General features: G+C 41.3%; 1 protein-coding gene across 1 annotated transcript in view; it reads right to left on the reverse strand.

The window, feature by feature from the left end:
• Nucleotides 1-13,012, reverse strand: part of IL17REL (interleukin 17 receptor E like) — a 600,388-nt gene that overhangs the window by 365,103 nt on the left and 222,273 nt on the right. The window contains exon 6 of the mRNA XM_069229705.1: nucleotides 2,987-3,031. Within this exon, the coding sequence (XP_069085806.1) occupies nucleotides 2,987-3,031 (45 nt within the window). The remainder of the gene's footprint in view (nucleotides 1-2,986; nucleotides 3,032-13,012) is intronic.

A 13,012-nucleotide genomic window follows, 5' to 3' on the forward strand; every position in this document is an offset into this window, starting at 1 on the left:
CCTGAAACCCCGAGGGGGTTTCAGGCATGGCCGCACACAGCGCATTATGCGCTTAACATTTATTTCTCTTGCATGTATTCACCTGCCCACCACCACTTACCGATGTTCCTAGGACAAACCGAACCCTTACACTGGGGGTTCTTTATACTTGCCTTTTTTCTCTTCCCAGCATGCTTACCACTTCCTCTCTACCCAGCATGCATTGTCTAACACACATACCTAATTCATTACTGTTTTCTTTTCCCCAATCCAAGATGGCGGTGTTCTACTTCCTGTTTCCTGTTTCCTGTCCAGGGGTATTTAAGGGGATTCCAACTGCCTGTTCATTGCGTTGCAACACTCCTTGGTGATAGTCACGCTCCTATTTGATATCCTTCTGTGAATCCTGTCTGTTCCTGATTTGCTTTGTTTTCCTGCCTTCCTGAACTGCGGTCCTAATACCCTGGTGTCCTCCTTTCGTTTCAGGGAGTTCCTGTGGAGGTTTTTTACCCTACTGGGGTTTTTCCTCTGGGACTCCTTCTGGAGGGCACGGACTGTAGTGGTTCGCTCATACCAAACAGCACCGTGGCTACCGGAAGGGGTCGCCCCTACCTCGGCCAGAGCAGAACCCGTCGGAACAAGGACCGTTCCCCTACGCCTCTCCGCTGCGAGGGTAAGACCGTTGAGAACCGCGACACATTCTGTGATTATAACAGATCAGATTCCACCAAGTTACAACAGATATTTTCGTAGTATCTTTCCAATTAGAAGTTATAATTTGCAGTGCACCAGCAATGAGCAAATCAGCCAATTTACCAAGCAGTGGTTAGGAATACCAAATAGATGAAGTACTACCCCAAAAAACATGTAATACATTGAAAGGTACATTGATGGAGAAAATCTGATTAACTTTATCCCAAACTTGTTCCCAAAACGTGTGAACTGCAGGGCACTCAAAAAACATGTGCATATAATGACTGTTTTCTTTAGAACACGACCAACACTTGCTATCTGTAGTAAGTTTAAATTTATAAAGGTCTACAGGAGTATAGTACAAACTATTGTAAAAATAAAATAACGTTTGGGTTGTAGATGCTGAACGGGATGTTGTATGGAGTTTTGACCATATTTTTTTCCATGTAGATATAGGAATGCTTTGATTGAAATCCTGCTCCCATGCTAATTCTATTTTAGATTTTGGTCTCACAAGAGTGGTATGTGTAAGGGTTCTGTATATAAAAGACGCCGGGACTTGTGAGGAAAAATTATAAGGTTGGGAATTAGGCTATGTAAAAGAGGGAGCCTCCAAAGATTGAGACAATAAGTTATAAAGGATAGCATCGAGAGTTTGATATTTCACAGCGTAATAAGTGGAGATATGAAATGTCCGTTGAATATCTTGACATTCAAGTACAGCATTATCTAGAATTAACTGATCTAAAGTTATAATGCCTTTGTGCATCCACTCTTTCCATACCAAAGTTCTATTATGAAATGTAATATCATTATTGTACCATATAGGAGTTTGCCTAAGGTTCTCATATGAGGAGTGAGAGGCAAGAAGTAATGGCCTGGCAATTGAAATAGACTGAGTTATTATCGAAGAGAAAAGAGATTTAGGGGGTTTTGAAAGCCGAACTGCATCTCTAAATGTAAATGGTGTAATTTGTGAGTGTTCCAATTGACTCCATAGAGAGGTCCCTTTATGAAAAGTGGGAGAGAGGGACAACTATATTTGTTTTAAAACAAATGCAGAGTGATATCTTCTAAGGCATGGAAAATGTACACCTCCATTGTCTCTAGGTTCCTGCAATTTGACTAGAGATATACGAGATTTACGTTTGCTCCATAACAATTTAATAAATAATGCCTTTATAATTTTAAAAAAACTAGAAGGAAGTTTAACAGGAAGCATAGATGAATAAAAATGTAAAATGGCCAACAACATCATTTAATCGTGGCCAGTCGTCCCCACCAAGTTAAATAAAGAGGATACCATCTATCAAGTAATTTCACAATCCTTGACTCTACCTCTTTGAGATTAGTTCGAATAGTGTCTTTAAGAGAGTTGGAATAGGATATGCCCAGGCATTTGATATGCTTAGAGTTCCACTCAAACCCAGTATCTTTAAACATGTCTGGTAGACAGTAAGCATTTAATAGCAAACCTCTGATTTATCTACATTAAGCTTATAACCTGAGACACTTGAGTATTCTTGTAATAATTTAAACAAATTCCAGAATAGTCTTGTGAGGATTAGAGATAAAAAGTAAAATATCATCAGCATAAACTGTGAATTTAATCTCAGTATCTTTGTGCTTAAAACCATAAAAATCAGATGACCCACGTATTTTCTCTAGAAGGGGCTTAAGGGCTAATATAAATAACAGAGGTGATAGAGGACAACCTTGTCTAGTACCTCTGTGTAGAGGGAAGTAATGAGATTGTTTACCATTGACTAAATTGATGTAGAGGGTGAAGAGTATAAAAGTCTAATAATTTGAATAATATGAGGACTAAAACCATGCCATTTTAATGCTCCAAACATAAAAGCCCAACAAACTCGATCAAAGGCTTTTTCAGCATCTTGAGTTATGGCAGCTATAGGATCCCTGGACTTAGAGGCAAGATAGATAATATTGAGAAAAGTTCTAGAATTATCTGATATGTATCGCCCCTTAACAAAACCTGACTGAGGAGCCGGCTTTGAGAATTGGAATATTTCTCCCGACCTCTGCTGAACCGAGACAAAAACCAATTGATTAATAGACAACATATTTTACAATTTTGCTTTAACATTAATAATCTGGAATTTATTTTATGGTGAGTAGCTTCTAAAATCTCCATGGAGTGGGTCGTTTTCACTTAAGTTACTATCCTAGCTCATTCAGTGTTTTGAAATATTGTCCAGGTCTGCTTCTTTGTTTCACTTCAGACCTGAGTGAGAAAAGTTCTGATTTGCAGACTAATATATTTGGCTCATGCAATACTGCCTTCATTCCTTACCAATGCAGACTGGAACATTCTTTGCCAGCTCCTCGTTTCTGCAATCTACAAACGTAAACAAATTAAAATCAAATATGAGAAAATTATTCTTCAATGCCTATGTGAAGCTCGATATTTTAGATTTCTGTCCAAAGCTTTACTATGCATAAACATGTGCTAACTGTCTAAGGAATATCTTTACATGATGCACACTCTATTTACACATGGACTGGTGTTATTTTCATATGCAGAAAAATATACTGGAACTCTTGTCTGGTTTTTGGAGAAATAATGTTGTTTAGTCATGTGGTCTAATTCAAGAGGGACTCGTATTACAAATTGCCACTTGGGGTCACTATCATTTGACTCATGAGGGTAATATCACAGATGAACAAGCCATCATAAAGTAATGTGGATATACCATTTCATGATAGCAGCCAAATACTGAGAGCTGGCTCACATAAGGTTAATACCTCTGTGCTTTTAAACTAACGTTCATCTTTGACCTTAATGCAAGGTGTTCAAAATTGACACTGTAATGTAAATTTAAATATTTTCTGAACCATAATAATATGCTCAGCAAATAACTTGCTACATCTTTTATTGCTTTTAGCCGCCATCTAAAGGGGGTGCTTAACAACAATTAGACAAGTACAAAGCAATATCTTATGCTTGAGTCTTCAAAGCTAGCTCCTGCACTAATTTACAAGCTGCTGCTTAAGGTACAAACATATCATGCAAATGTCAAAGTCCTGTGGTCAAACATATCAAGTGAAATCATCTTTACTAAAACACAGTGTAACAAACTGTTAGAAATGGGGTCTTTGGTTGGCAGTAAGGTTACCACCTGTCCAAGCAAGGACCCTGACTCTAGTCAGGGGAAAGGAGAATCACCTCCAGTTAACCCCCGCTCATCCCCTTCGTAGCTTGGCAAGAGAAGGCAGGCATAACTTTAGAAGCAAGGTGTAAAGTATTTGTACCAACACACACAGTAATACAATGAAACACTACAAAATGGACACCACACCAGCTTAGAAAAATAGGTAATATTTATCTAACTCAACCAAGACCAGAATGACAAAACTCAACATACACAAGTCAAGATATGATTTTTAAAAATAATAAGAGTCTTAATCCTTAGAAAACAGTGAGAATGATGTTGTTACACAAAGTACCTGGTTAGCATAAAAAATAAAGCCACACGGGTGAGCGTGCATCGAAAAAGGCCTGCAATGCGTCATTTCTCACTTGCAAGCAAGACCGTGCATCATTCCTTCTCCGGTCGGGTCAGCGTGTGTCATTTCTTCTCTCCCGCAATAGAGCAATGGGTCGATTCCCAGATGGGCACCTCCCGTCCGGGCAGGCTTTGCATTGATTTTTCATGCCCAGCGATATTGCTTCAAAATCTGGTTGCACGGTGTCAGGAACCGTGCTGCGTGGGGCTTGCGTTGTTATCAGCAGCCGCTAGCTTCTCCTGCCGCAATGCATCGATCTCTCAGCTGCGATGCAGGTGGTGTGTCGATTTTAGCCACAAGGCTGACGACGCGTCCTTTATCAGCCTTGTTGCGGATGGTGCATAAAAAGTTTCCCCACTGCGGTCTGTGTGTGGATTCCTGTCCTTTTCCACCAGCTTCACCTTTCAAGGGCCCAGAGACAGATTAGGGCACCATTTGGCTGGGCAGGAGTCTCAGCAAAGAGTCTAGGTGCTGGCAGATATAAGTCCCTGAGACTTCAACAGCAGGAGGCAAGCTCAGTTCAAGCCCTTGGAAATTCTTCACCTGTGGGAAGTCACACAAAAGTCAGCCTTTGTCCTCTTTCAGGCAGAAGCAACTAGTGCAGGCAAAGGGGCAGTACTCCTCCTCCAGCTCTCCAGCTCTTCTCCTTGGCAGAGGTTCCTCTTGGTTCCAGAAGTAATTTGATTTTCAGGGGATTTGGGTCCAATACTTATACTCCTTTCTGCCTTTGAAGTATGCCTACTTCAAAGGAAAGTCTCTGTTGTTCACAAGATACTGCCTTGCCCAGGCCAGGCCCCAGACACACCAGGGGGTTGGAGACTGCTTTGTGAGAGGCTACACCCCAGTTCCCTTTGTCTCACTGTCTAGATGGGATTCACAAACAGCCCAACTGTCAAACTGACCCAGACAGGCAATCCAGAAACAGGCAGAGTCATAGAATAGATTTAGCAAGAAAATGTCTACTTTCTAAAAGTGCAAAAAGATCATGGGACCCACATCTGGGCATACCGTTCCCACTTGGGGCAACAAATGCAAAAAGAACAGATGATGGACGGAATGCTGAACAATGCAAACATTCACCCCCAGTCACAAAGATCTGGGTTTAATCCATCATTTTTTTGCTCAACACGCCACCCCAGTTTGGACTTCGCCATATGCAAATCAGTCTTGACCCTGTCCCTCATGGGAACAGTCCAGCCTGAACTGACAAGCCAGGTCCTACGCACGCTGGGTGGAATCTCCGCACTCGGGGCAGAATGTCCGAACTGAGTGCAGAGATTCCACTCCCCACCCAGAGTAAGATCTCAGTTCCAAGTGCGGAGATATTGCCCTGAGTGTGGACATAAAGATAATATTCATAACTTACCTTTGTGAATACCGAAAAGTATTAAAGTTAGACTTTCTGTCTAAACTTAGACCAAAAGTCTAACTTTACCTTTGTGAATTGGACCCTTTGTCTTTACAGTGAAAGAGCCGAGTGACATCCTGCACTTCACTACAGTGGGGCAGCAACTAACAGCAAGTCAAACCAAAACCAAAGCTAAACACCTGGATTAAAAAAAACCCTCATGCAATGTTTTTACTTGCGGATGATAGAAGAAAGCTCTCTTCCATGGTACCTAAAATGCAAAACAATTAGTAGTTCAATTGTCCGACAGTGAGCTGACGTCATTAGTTTGTGGAAGCCACGTTTTATAACAGTGATACAATCTCCACTGTGACAGTTTCAGTTAGGTCAATTTTGGTTAGTACACTAACCGGGATACTAAAAGGCTTTATAAATGCACCAATAATGTCAGTACATTTTCTTATAATGAAAAACTTTTGGGGAATGCAGAGACCCATCTTCTCGTCTAGAATTTGTTTACAAATAATTTTTTAATGGATGATATAGCCTTCCGCAATAAGCAGCATTCCATGCCACAGCATGCGAGGCATGCTATTGCAGCCATGGTTTGAGAGCATGTTCTATCCTTGAAGAAGCAGTGGAAGACCCCTCTAGCTCAGAATATGTGAATAATCAGATCAGCCATGAGGCGTTATAGGGCAGCCTTTCACATAGCCGATTGAAGGGCTATCTCAGAAATTCAAGGCAGTACCCACTAAACAAGTAAACTATGTTGGCACCTACGGTTTATGCTGCTACAACTCCAGTATGGAATTCGTCTTTTGACTGTTACATTTGAGTATTTTATGTAGGGCTGGAGGTAAGTTTTATATTATGAATTTAATTTTGCAGAAAACCTGATTTTGGGGGAAATACCAATCTTAAAAGTAATTTCCTGATTTTATTACATTGCTTAGCCTCATCTCTCGCAAGATATGGTCAAGACAGAAAATGGCTCCGGTTAACTGTGAGACCGAATGTGTTGTGAGGGCACATGTGCTATCAAATTTCATAGGGCAACTTACAGAAACTGAATATACATAAGAGTGTGTACATCACATATAATTGCCGCACGACTGACTGGAAAGTGAACAGTTGCGAGTGAAAGCTACATGAGGACAATTTTACTCAGGGGTAGATGGCAACATTGGGATTTTCACAATAAAAGTCATTACAAAAATCCTGATTTTCTTGGAGGTGGTCTCCCTCACATAATATGCACAAATCCATAATCCCTTTAGTACGTTTGTGTGATACGTTAAGAAAATCTACAGTTTCTCACATCCCCTATTTGTATCTGCAGATATAACTAAGCAGCAGGTACACTTCCTCGAACCTCAGGCAGCACCTACCAGAACACACTGTGGGGGCTTTACAGGGTGAGGCCAAGTATCTATTTGTCTTTCTGTTATTCAGTACGTGGTGACAGGCTTTAGGTTTCATAATAGTTAAATTCATCTAAGTTGACCTGCATTTCAAAGGTCGATCTCAGCATTCGTTACTGGTGTCCACTCCCATTTTCATTCAAATCTGTCCTGTTACTAAGAATGCATTTCTGCCAGCAACACATCTGATAATCTAGTGAACTCCCATCCATTAAAGGTCACTTGTGTGTGTGCTCTGTAGTACAAAAGACCAGTCCAGGCAAAAATAGATTCTAATTTGTCTAGCTGTCATTGAAATAGAGACTGTTTTGAGTAAACAATGGCTCAGTTTGTACAACTGATAGTCAAGTGCCAACTTTCATGCCTTCCTGGTTACAAGAATACCACTTTCAAATGACGGGCTACGGAAGGTCATTGTGTTGAGTTCCTAAAGTAAAATAGCAATTGCTACCAAATTGAAATAAATTCTAGAGACCAAATGTACAGAAAGAAAAGCACATTATCGATATTTAAAATGTATTCAAAATAGCTCTACCTCATTTTGGAGAAAAAGCTACATTTGGGTTAATTTTTAAAATAAGGAAAAAACATTCCTTCGAAAAATGTGAACAACTGCAATAAAGAAAAACTGAAAAATTAGTAAAGGGAATACGCAATTGCAACAAGAAAATAGGTAAGGAGAAACAGGGAAAGGAGCAAAAGAGATAGGGGACTTGGTAAATGGCTATAGATAGGGGTCAGGCCCACGTACTAGGATACAGGTAGGTGGAACGCAGTGGTAACAGAACTAGGGATATAGGGCCAGATGTAGGAAAGGTTTTGCATGTGGTAAACAGTGAATTTAGCTGTTTGCGACGTGCAAAACCCACATCGCGATGCCCAATTCCCGTTTTACGAGTCGGTAACCTCTCTCTGACTCGCAATTTGCAAATCGCAATTCAGGAATTTCCTACATCTGGCCCATAGTTAGATAATGTGTCCTGGTGTAAGCAGGTGAATTACCTTGTGGATAGATAGCTGTAGAAATGATAGTGCACAGGTAAATGTTGTATGGTATATGTAGGGGTTAAGTGGTTAAGTTATAGGTTGGAACACATTTTAAGGAGAAAGGGAAAGGAACTGTCTATGGTATAAGAAGGGGGAGGAAGAGAGGTAAAGAGGAAAAATGGGAGTTGGGTGGGGATGTCCTCCCAAGAAAAAGAAAATATAGGGTTGACATGCAGGAGGAGAGGGGGATATGAGATTTTCTCCTTTAAAAGAATAACAAGAGATCTATGTGATGATGATGATGATGTGTATTTTTTCAGTATGAAGAAACGTTAGCAGGATGGATTCATCAGCTGGGGAATTACATTCTTTTTGTAAAAAATCCAGGAAACTGATTTGTGGAAAAAGATTCTCCAGGAACTGGTTTCTCTAACAACATTGTTCTCCAGAATCACACACAATTTCTACAGAGGAGAGCTATCAAGATTTTGAAGTCAAGGAAAGTGTGGCTAGTTCTCAAATGGATTGCTGTTCCCAGCTGGTTTATGCCCAACAAATATGTGCAGGTTCAGCAGGTGTAAGATGCATTGGATTGCCATATATAAATAACGCATATGGGTGGGTGCTGTTTCTGTATGCATATGTGTATGTGTATGTGTATATATATGATGTATGTTGTGGATGTGTAACTTATACATATGTCAATTTTGAATGGCCATAGACATTTGAGCCTCCTAGGGAATTACAGAGTGTTAATTAAGTTTCTTGGGGCTGACTTGGGGCAAACAATTGCATCTATGTTCTGTTCTACAGTCACAAATGAGCAAAAGGAATAGCACATTTGATGATTCACAAAACTACACAGGAGTTGTTGGATTCCACAGGAGTAGAGTACATATGGTCCAACCAATGAACAATAAGACAAGGGGCAAGTGGCCGACAGAAACAGATATTACTGTGTAGGTGTTCCCTGAAAAAAGAAAACATCACCCATGGAAAAAATTCCATTTAAGCAAAGTCAAGGGTGATTATTACTTTTTTCCCTTTGCACTTGCTCTTGTGCATGTTTCATGCTCAGGACCTGTAATGAAAATGACATGCTTCTTTGATTTAGGTACTTTTTATGTACATACTAAGCCATGAGTAATTCACTCACACTGAACTGAAGAGGTTTGTGGGAACAATGCATAAATGTCAGGAATAAGGTTAATAATTTTTGGAGGGAAAGACCCCTACCAGCACCCATACCAACATAATAAAGACAATATGGTTAGGCCAAATCAAAGTTCATTGAAGATCTCTCCAGAGAAGTGTATGTTAAGTTTAAACAGTACCAGATATTTTACAATAATAAGAATGACACAATAAAATCCCTAAACCAAATAAAGAAAATCTAATGAGCAAAAAGATACCAACATGATTAAAATCAGATAAGGGTAACCAGAGATGAATTCTTAAAGTTTTAAGGCAAATGCATATACAAAAAGCAAAGCACCATAAATAAATATCAGTTTGAGTTGATTGAGACCTAGCTGTGATTTCAGGCCAAAAGTGATGGAGTTAATGTCTGGCACAGAAAGTGGGCTACCCCAGTAAAACTTTTTAGCTTCATACTTGGGGCCTGATTTAGAGTTTGGCAGATGGATTACTCCATCACAAATATAATGTCCTGTCAGTCATATTCCAAGTGCATTATAGCCTAATACATTTGTTGTAATGTATACAGGATATTCATCACGTTGAGATGGAGTAACCCATCCACAAAACTCTAAATCAGACCCTTGGTGTTTTTTTATGGAAGTCAAAATCTTCCAGCAGGGCAAGGTCCTAGACTGAGGTCAGCGAGGATCCCTTTAAATCGTGATCAGGTTCCTACTGAAGCTGTTGGTTTTGGCACCAACATCTCAGAGCTGTATTTCATAGCGACCTAGGTAGCATCAACCCTGGGACAGATTAGTTGCCTAGGCCCGGTCGAAGGGTTTACCTTCACAGTTTCTTTTTTTATTCTCAAAATCCTCCAGCGGCGTTAGACCAGTCATCCTTAGGGTAGTCTTACGCCACAAGTTTTGTCTTTCACCTCCTGTTTTTAGCTGTATCTTTTTGTTGGCCTCAGGATTCTGAGCACTATACCACTGCTAACCAGTGCTAATATGCATGGGTTTCTCCCCTAAAACATGGTAATATTGATGTATCCACAATAGCCGTATTTATATTACTTGTCGGTCCCTTGTAAAGTGGTATACCATATACTCAGAGCCTCTAAATTAAATGCTACTAATGGGTCTACAGCACTGATTGGGCAACCCACTTAAGTAGCCCTCTAAACATGTCTCAGGCCTGGTCTGCGGAGCCTTTGTGTGCAGTTTCACTGCTGCTTCAATTTGGCATTTAAAACATCTTGCCAAGCCTTAAAATCCCCATTTCTTACATGTAAGACACCGCTAAGGTAGGCCCTAGGTAGCCCAAAGGGCAGGGTGCCATGTAGGTAAAAGGCAGGATATGTACTTTTAAGTTGTACATGTACTTGTAATGAAAAACTCCCAGAGTAATTTTTTTATAATTGTGAGACCTGCTCCTTTCACAGGCCAGCATTAGGAATTTCTTAATATACTTTAAAGATGTAATTCCTGATCAGAAATGAGTAGTTACATCATGTTTCGCATAATTGGAAAGGTAATGTTGGATTTATCATACTATTTTAGAAATGCCACTTTTAGAAAGTTGGCATTTCTCTGCCCTCACTGCCCGGTATTCGTACAGCCTATATCCAATACATGTGTAGTCTAGCCTTGGTGATAGCTGCATTTGTGCATTCCCTTTAGATACCCACAACACAGGATACTAAACTGCATCTGCAATCATCTGCATACTGATGGATCTTCCTGGGGAGGAGGTTTGGAAGTGCTCACACTTACACTTTAAAGGGTAGTGCCCTTAGCGCACGCAAAGGGGCTGATTACCCCCCACTGATAGTCTGGAGCCAAGGCTGGGCTGAAAGGGGAACTGTGCACTTCAGAAAGATCCTTTGAAGTCATCCTCCAAATCAAAGGCACTTTTGGGTATAAGTACTGGTTCCCTGACCCCCTGAAATCAAATCACAACTGGACTTGGAAAGAACTCTGCTGGAGTAAAGACTGATGTGCTGTAAGGAGTGCCACTCTGTCTGGACTGACTGTTCCAAGTAACTGCTTCTCTGAATTGCTGAGCGGCCCTGCTGCCTACCATGCCCTGCTGAGGACAAGGACTGAATCTATCCTGCTGAACCCGAGTGTCTCCAAGGGCTTGCTGGCTTGCACTCTATTCTACATTCTTAGGCACATCACCGACTGCTTGCAACTCATGATCGTGCCCTGCTAAGGACAAGGACTGAATCTATCCTGCTGAACCCGAGTGTCTCCAAGGGCTTGCTGGCTTGCACTCTATTCTACATTCTTAGGCACATCACCGACTGCTTGCAACTCCCCTGGTGCTGCTGGACTCTACCATCTGTGAGCCCTATCCTTGGCTGAGGTGTCTCCTCCAGTCCTGTGCCTCAATTTCCCAAAAATGATGCATCACCCAAGTGTGGCAGAAAAATCAACGTATCACACCCCCACCGGCAGTGCAGCGGCTGCCAAATGACAGCGGATTCAAAGGCTGCACGGTTCGATGACAAGGCTCTGCCCGGCCCGTCTATGACATATCGCATCCACTATCCTGGAGCCTACCGACGACACAGTGCCCCGAGTGCGGCAGGAAAACCAACACATTGTGCCCTCATCAGAAACACTTTGCTCCTCTTAAGGTATCGTTTCTGTGGACCCTTTGTGGATTCTGTAGCCAGCCAGCTCTCCATCGCGGTGGGCCTGGATTTTGACTTTGCACCAGTCCCTCGCGACCTCAACTGACCTTTTGACCGCTCGTACTTCTAAGCACTGTTTTCAAATTTAATCTTTAAAAATTCATATCTCGACTTCTACTTATTGGATTTTTGTCATTTGGACCTTGTTTTACTCAGATAAATACTCTCCATTTTTCTAAACCTGTGTGGAGTATTTTGTGGTGTTTTCATTTAATGACAGTAGTTGCACAAATACTTTACACATTGTCTTTTACATTAAGCCTAACTGCTTTGTTCCAAGCTACCAGAGGGTGAGCACAGGTTAATTTAGGGAGACCAACTAACTTACCCTGACTAGAACTGTGGTCTCTACTTAGACAGGGTGCAAACCACTGCCAAGTAGAGACTCAATTTCTACCAAGCAGGTTAACTAGATGCTGTAGCTAGACAGCACTCCATGAGGCCGATACAACATGGGGTCCAGATAAACCTGTTTTCAGTGATGCACAAATCTCAGAGTGGGGTAAACCTTGTTTTCTTGCCCACTTAGGTTGGAATGTCCCTAAGCAAGCCTGAGCATCTTGTCCCAGTCCTCCAGAAGTGAAAAAAATGAGTAAGTCCCACTTTTCTCTGACTGCTGAAAATGTTCTTTCAAATCACTCATGCAGCCTCTAGATTTTCAAGGCAGGGTTTTAGGAACCAGTGCTTCCCTCCTGCCAGGGTGTCTGCAGTGTCCAGTCCTCTGGGGTGAGCTGTGTCCTCCTGGAGTTAAGTGTCTGCTTTTTGTGTTCCAAGAGCAGCCAAATAGGAAGTCAGCTACCTGACCATTGGAGGGCAGTTCCAGTCCTTGATTGCAGCAGAAGTAAGGAATCCATGAGTCTTCTTTAATTCAAAAATAATTTTCTGTTTAGTTGTAGTCTCCTCAGATCCAGCAATTTTGTAAGGAGGTGTAGGTTGTGCAGTTATGTACTCTTATCCAATGCAGTACAGAGTGATTAGGAGAATGTTTCCTTTGAAAGCCTATCTGCGTTTACCGCACTACACTTGCCTTCTTTAGCAGCACAAGCTTCCTATTCATCACATTTTAAAATTCCCATAAGCCCTAAGTCCCAAATGGCTAACCCTATCTTCCACAAGAAGGGTTACTAGGTGCCCCAAAAAACATTTAACTTAACTCTTCTTCATCAGGATCTAAACTGGCTCTCCCTTTTCCTAGGGTGGAGCCTGAGGATC

Source organism: Pleurodeles waltl, chromosome 4_1 (assembly GCF_031143425.1).
Source record: "Pleurodeles waltl isolate 20211129_DDA chromosome 4_1, aPleWal1.hap1.20221129, whole genome shotgun sequence".
Classification (NCBI taxonomy): domain Eukaryota; kingdom Metazoa; phylum Chordata; class Amphibia; order Caudata; family Salamandridae; genus Pleurodeles; species Pleurodeles waltl.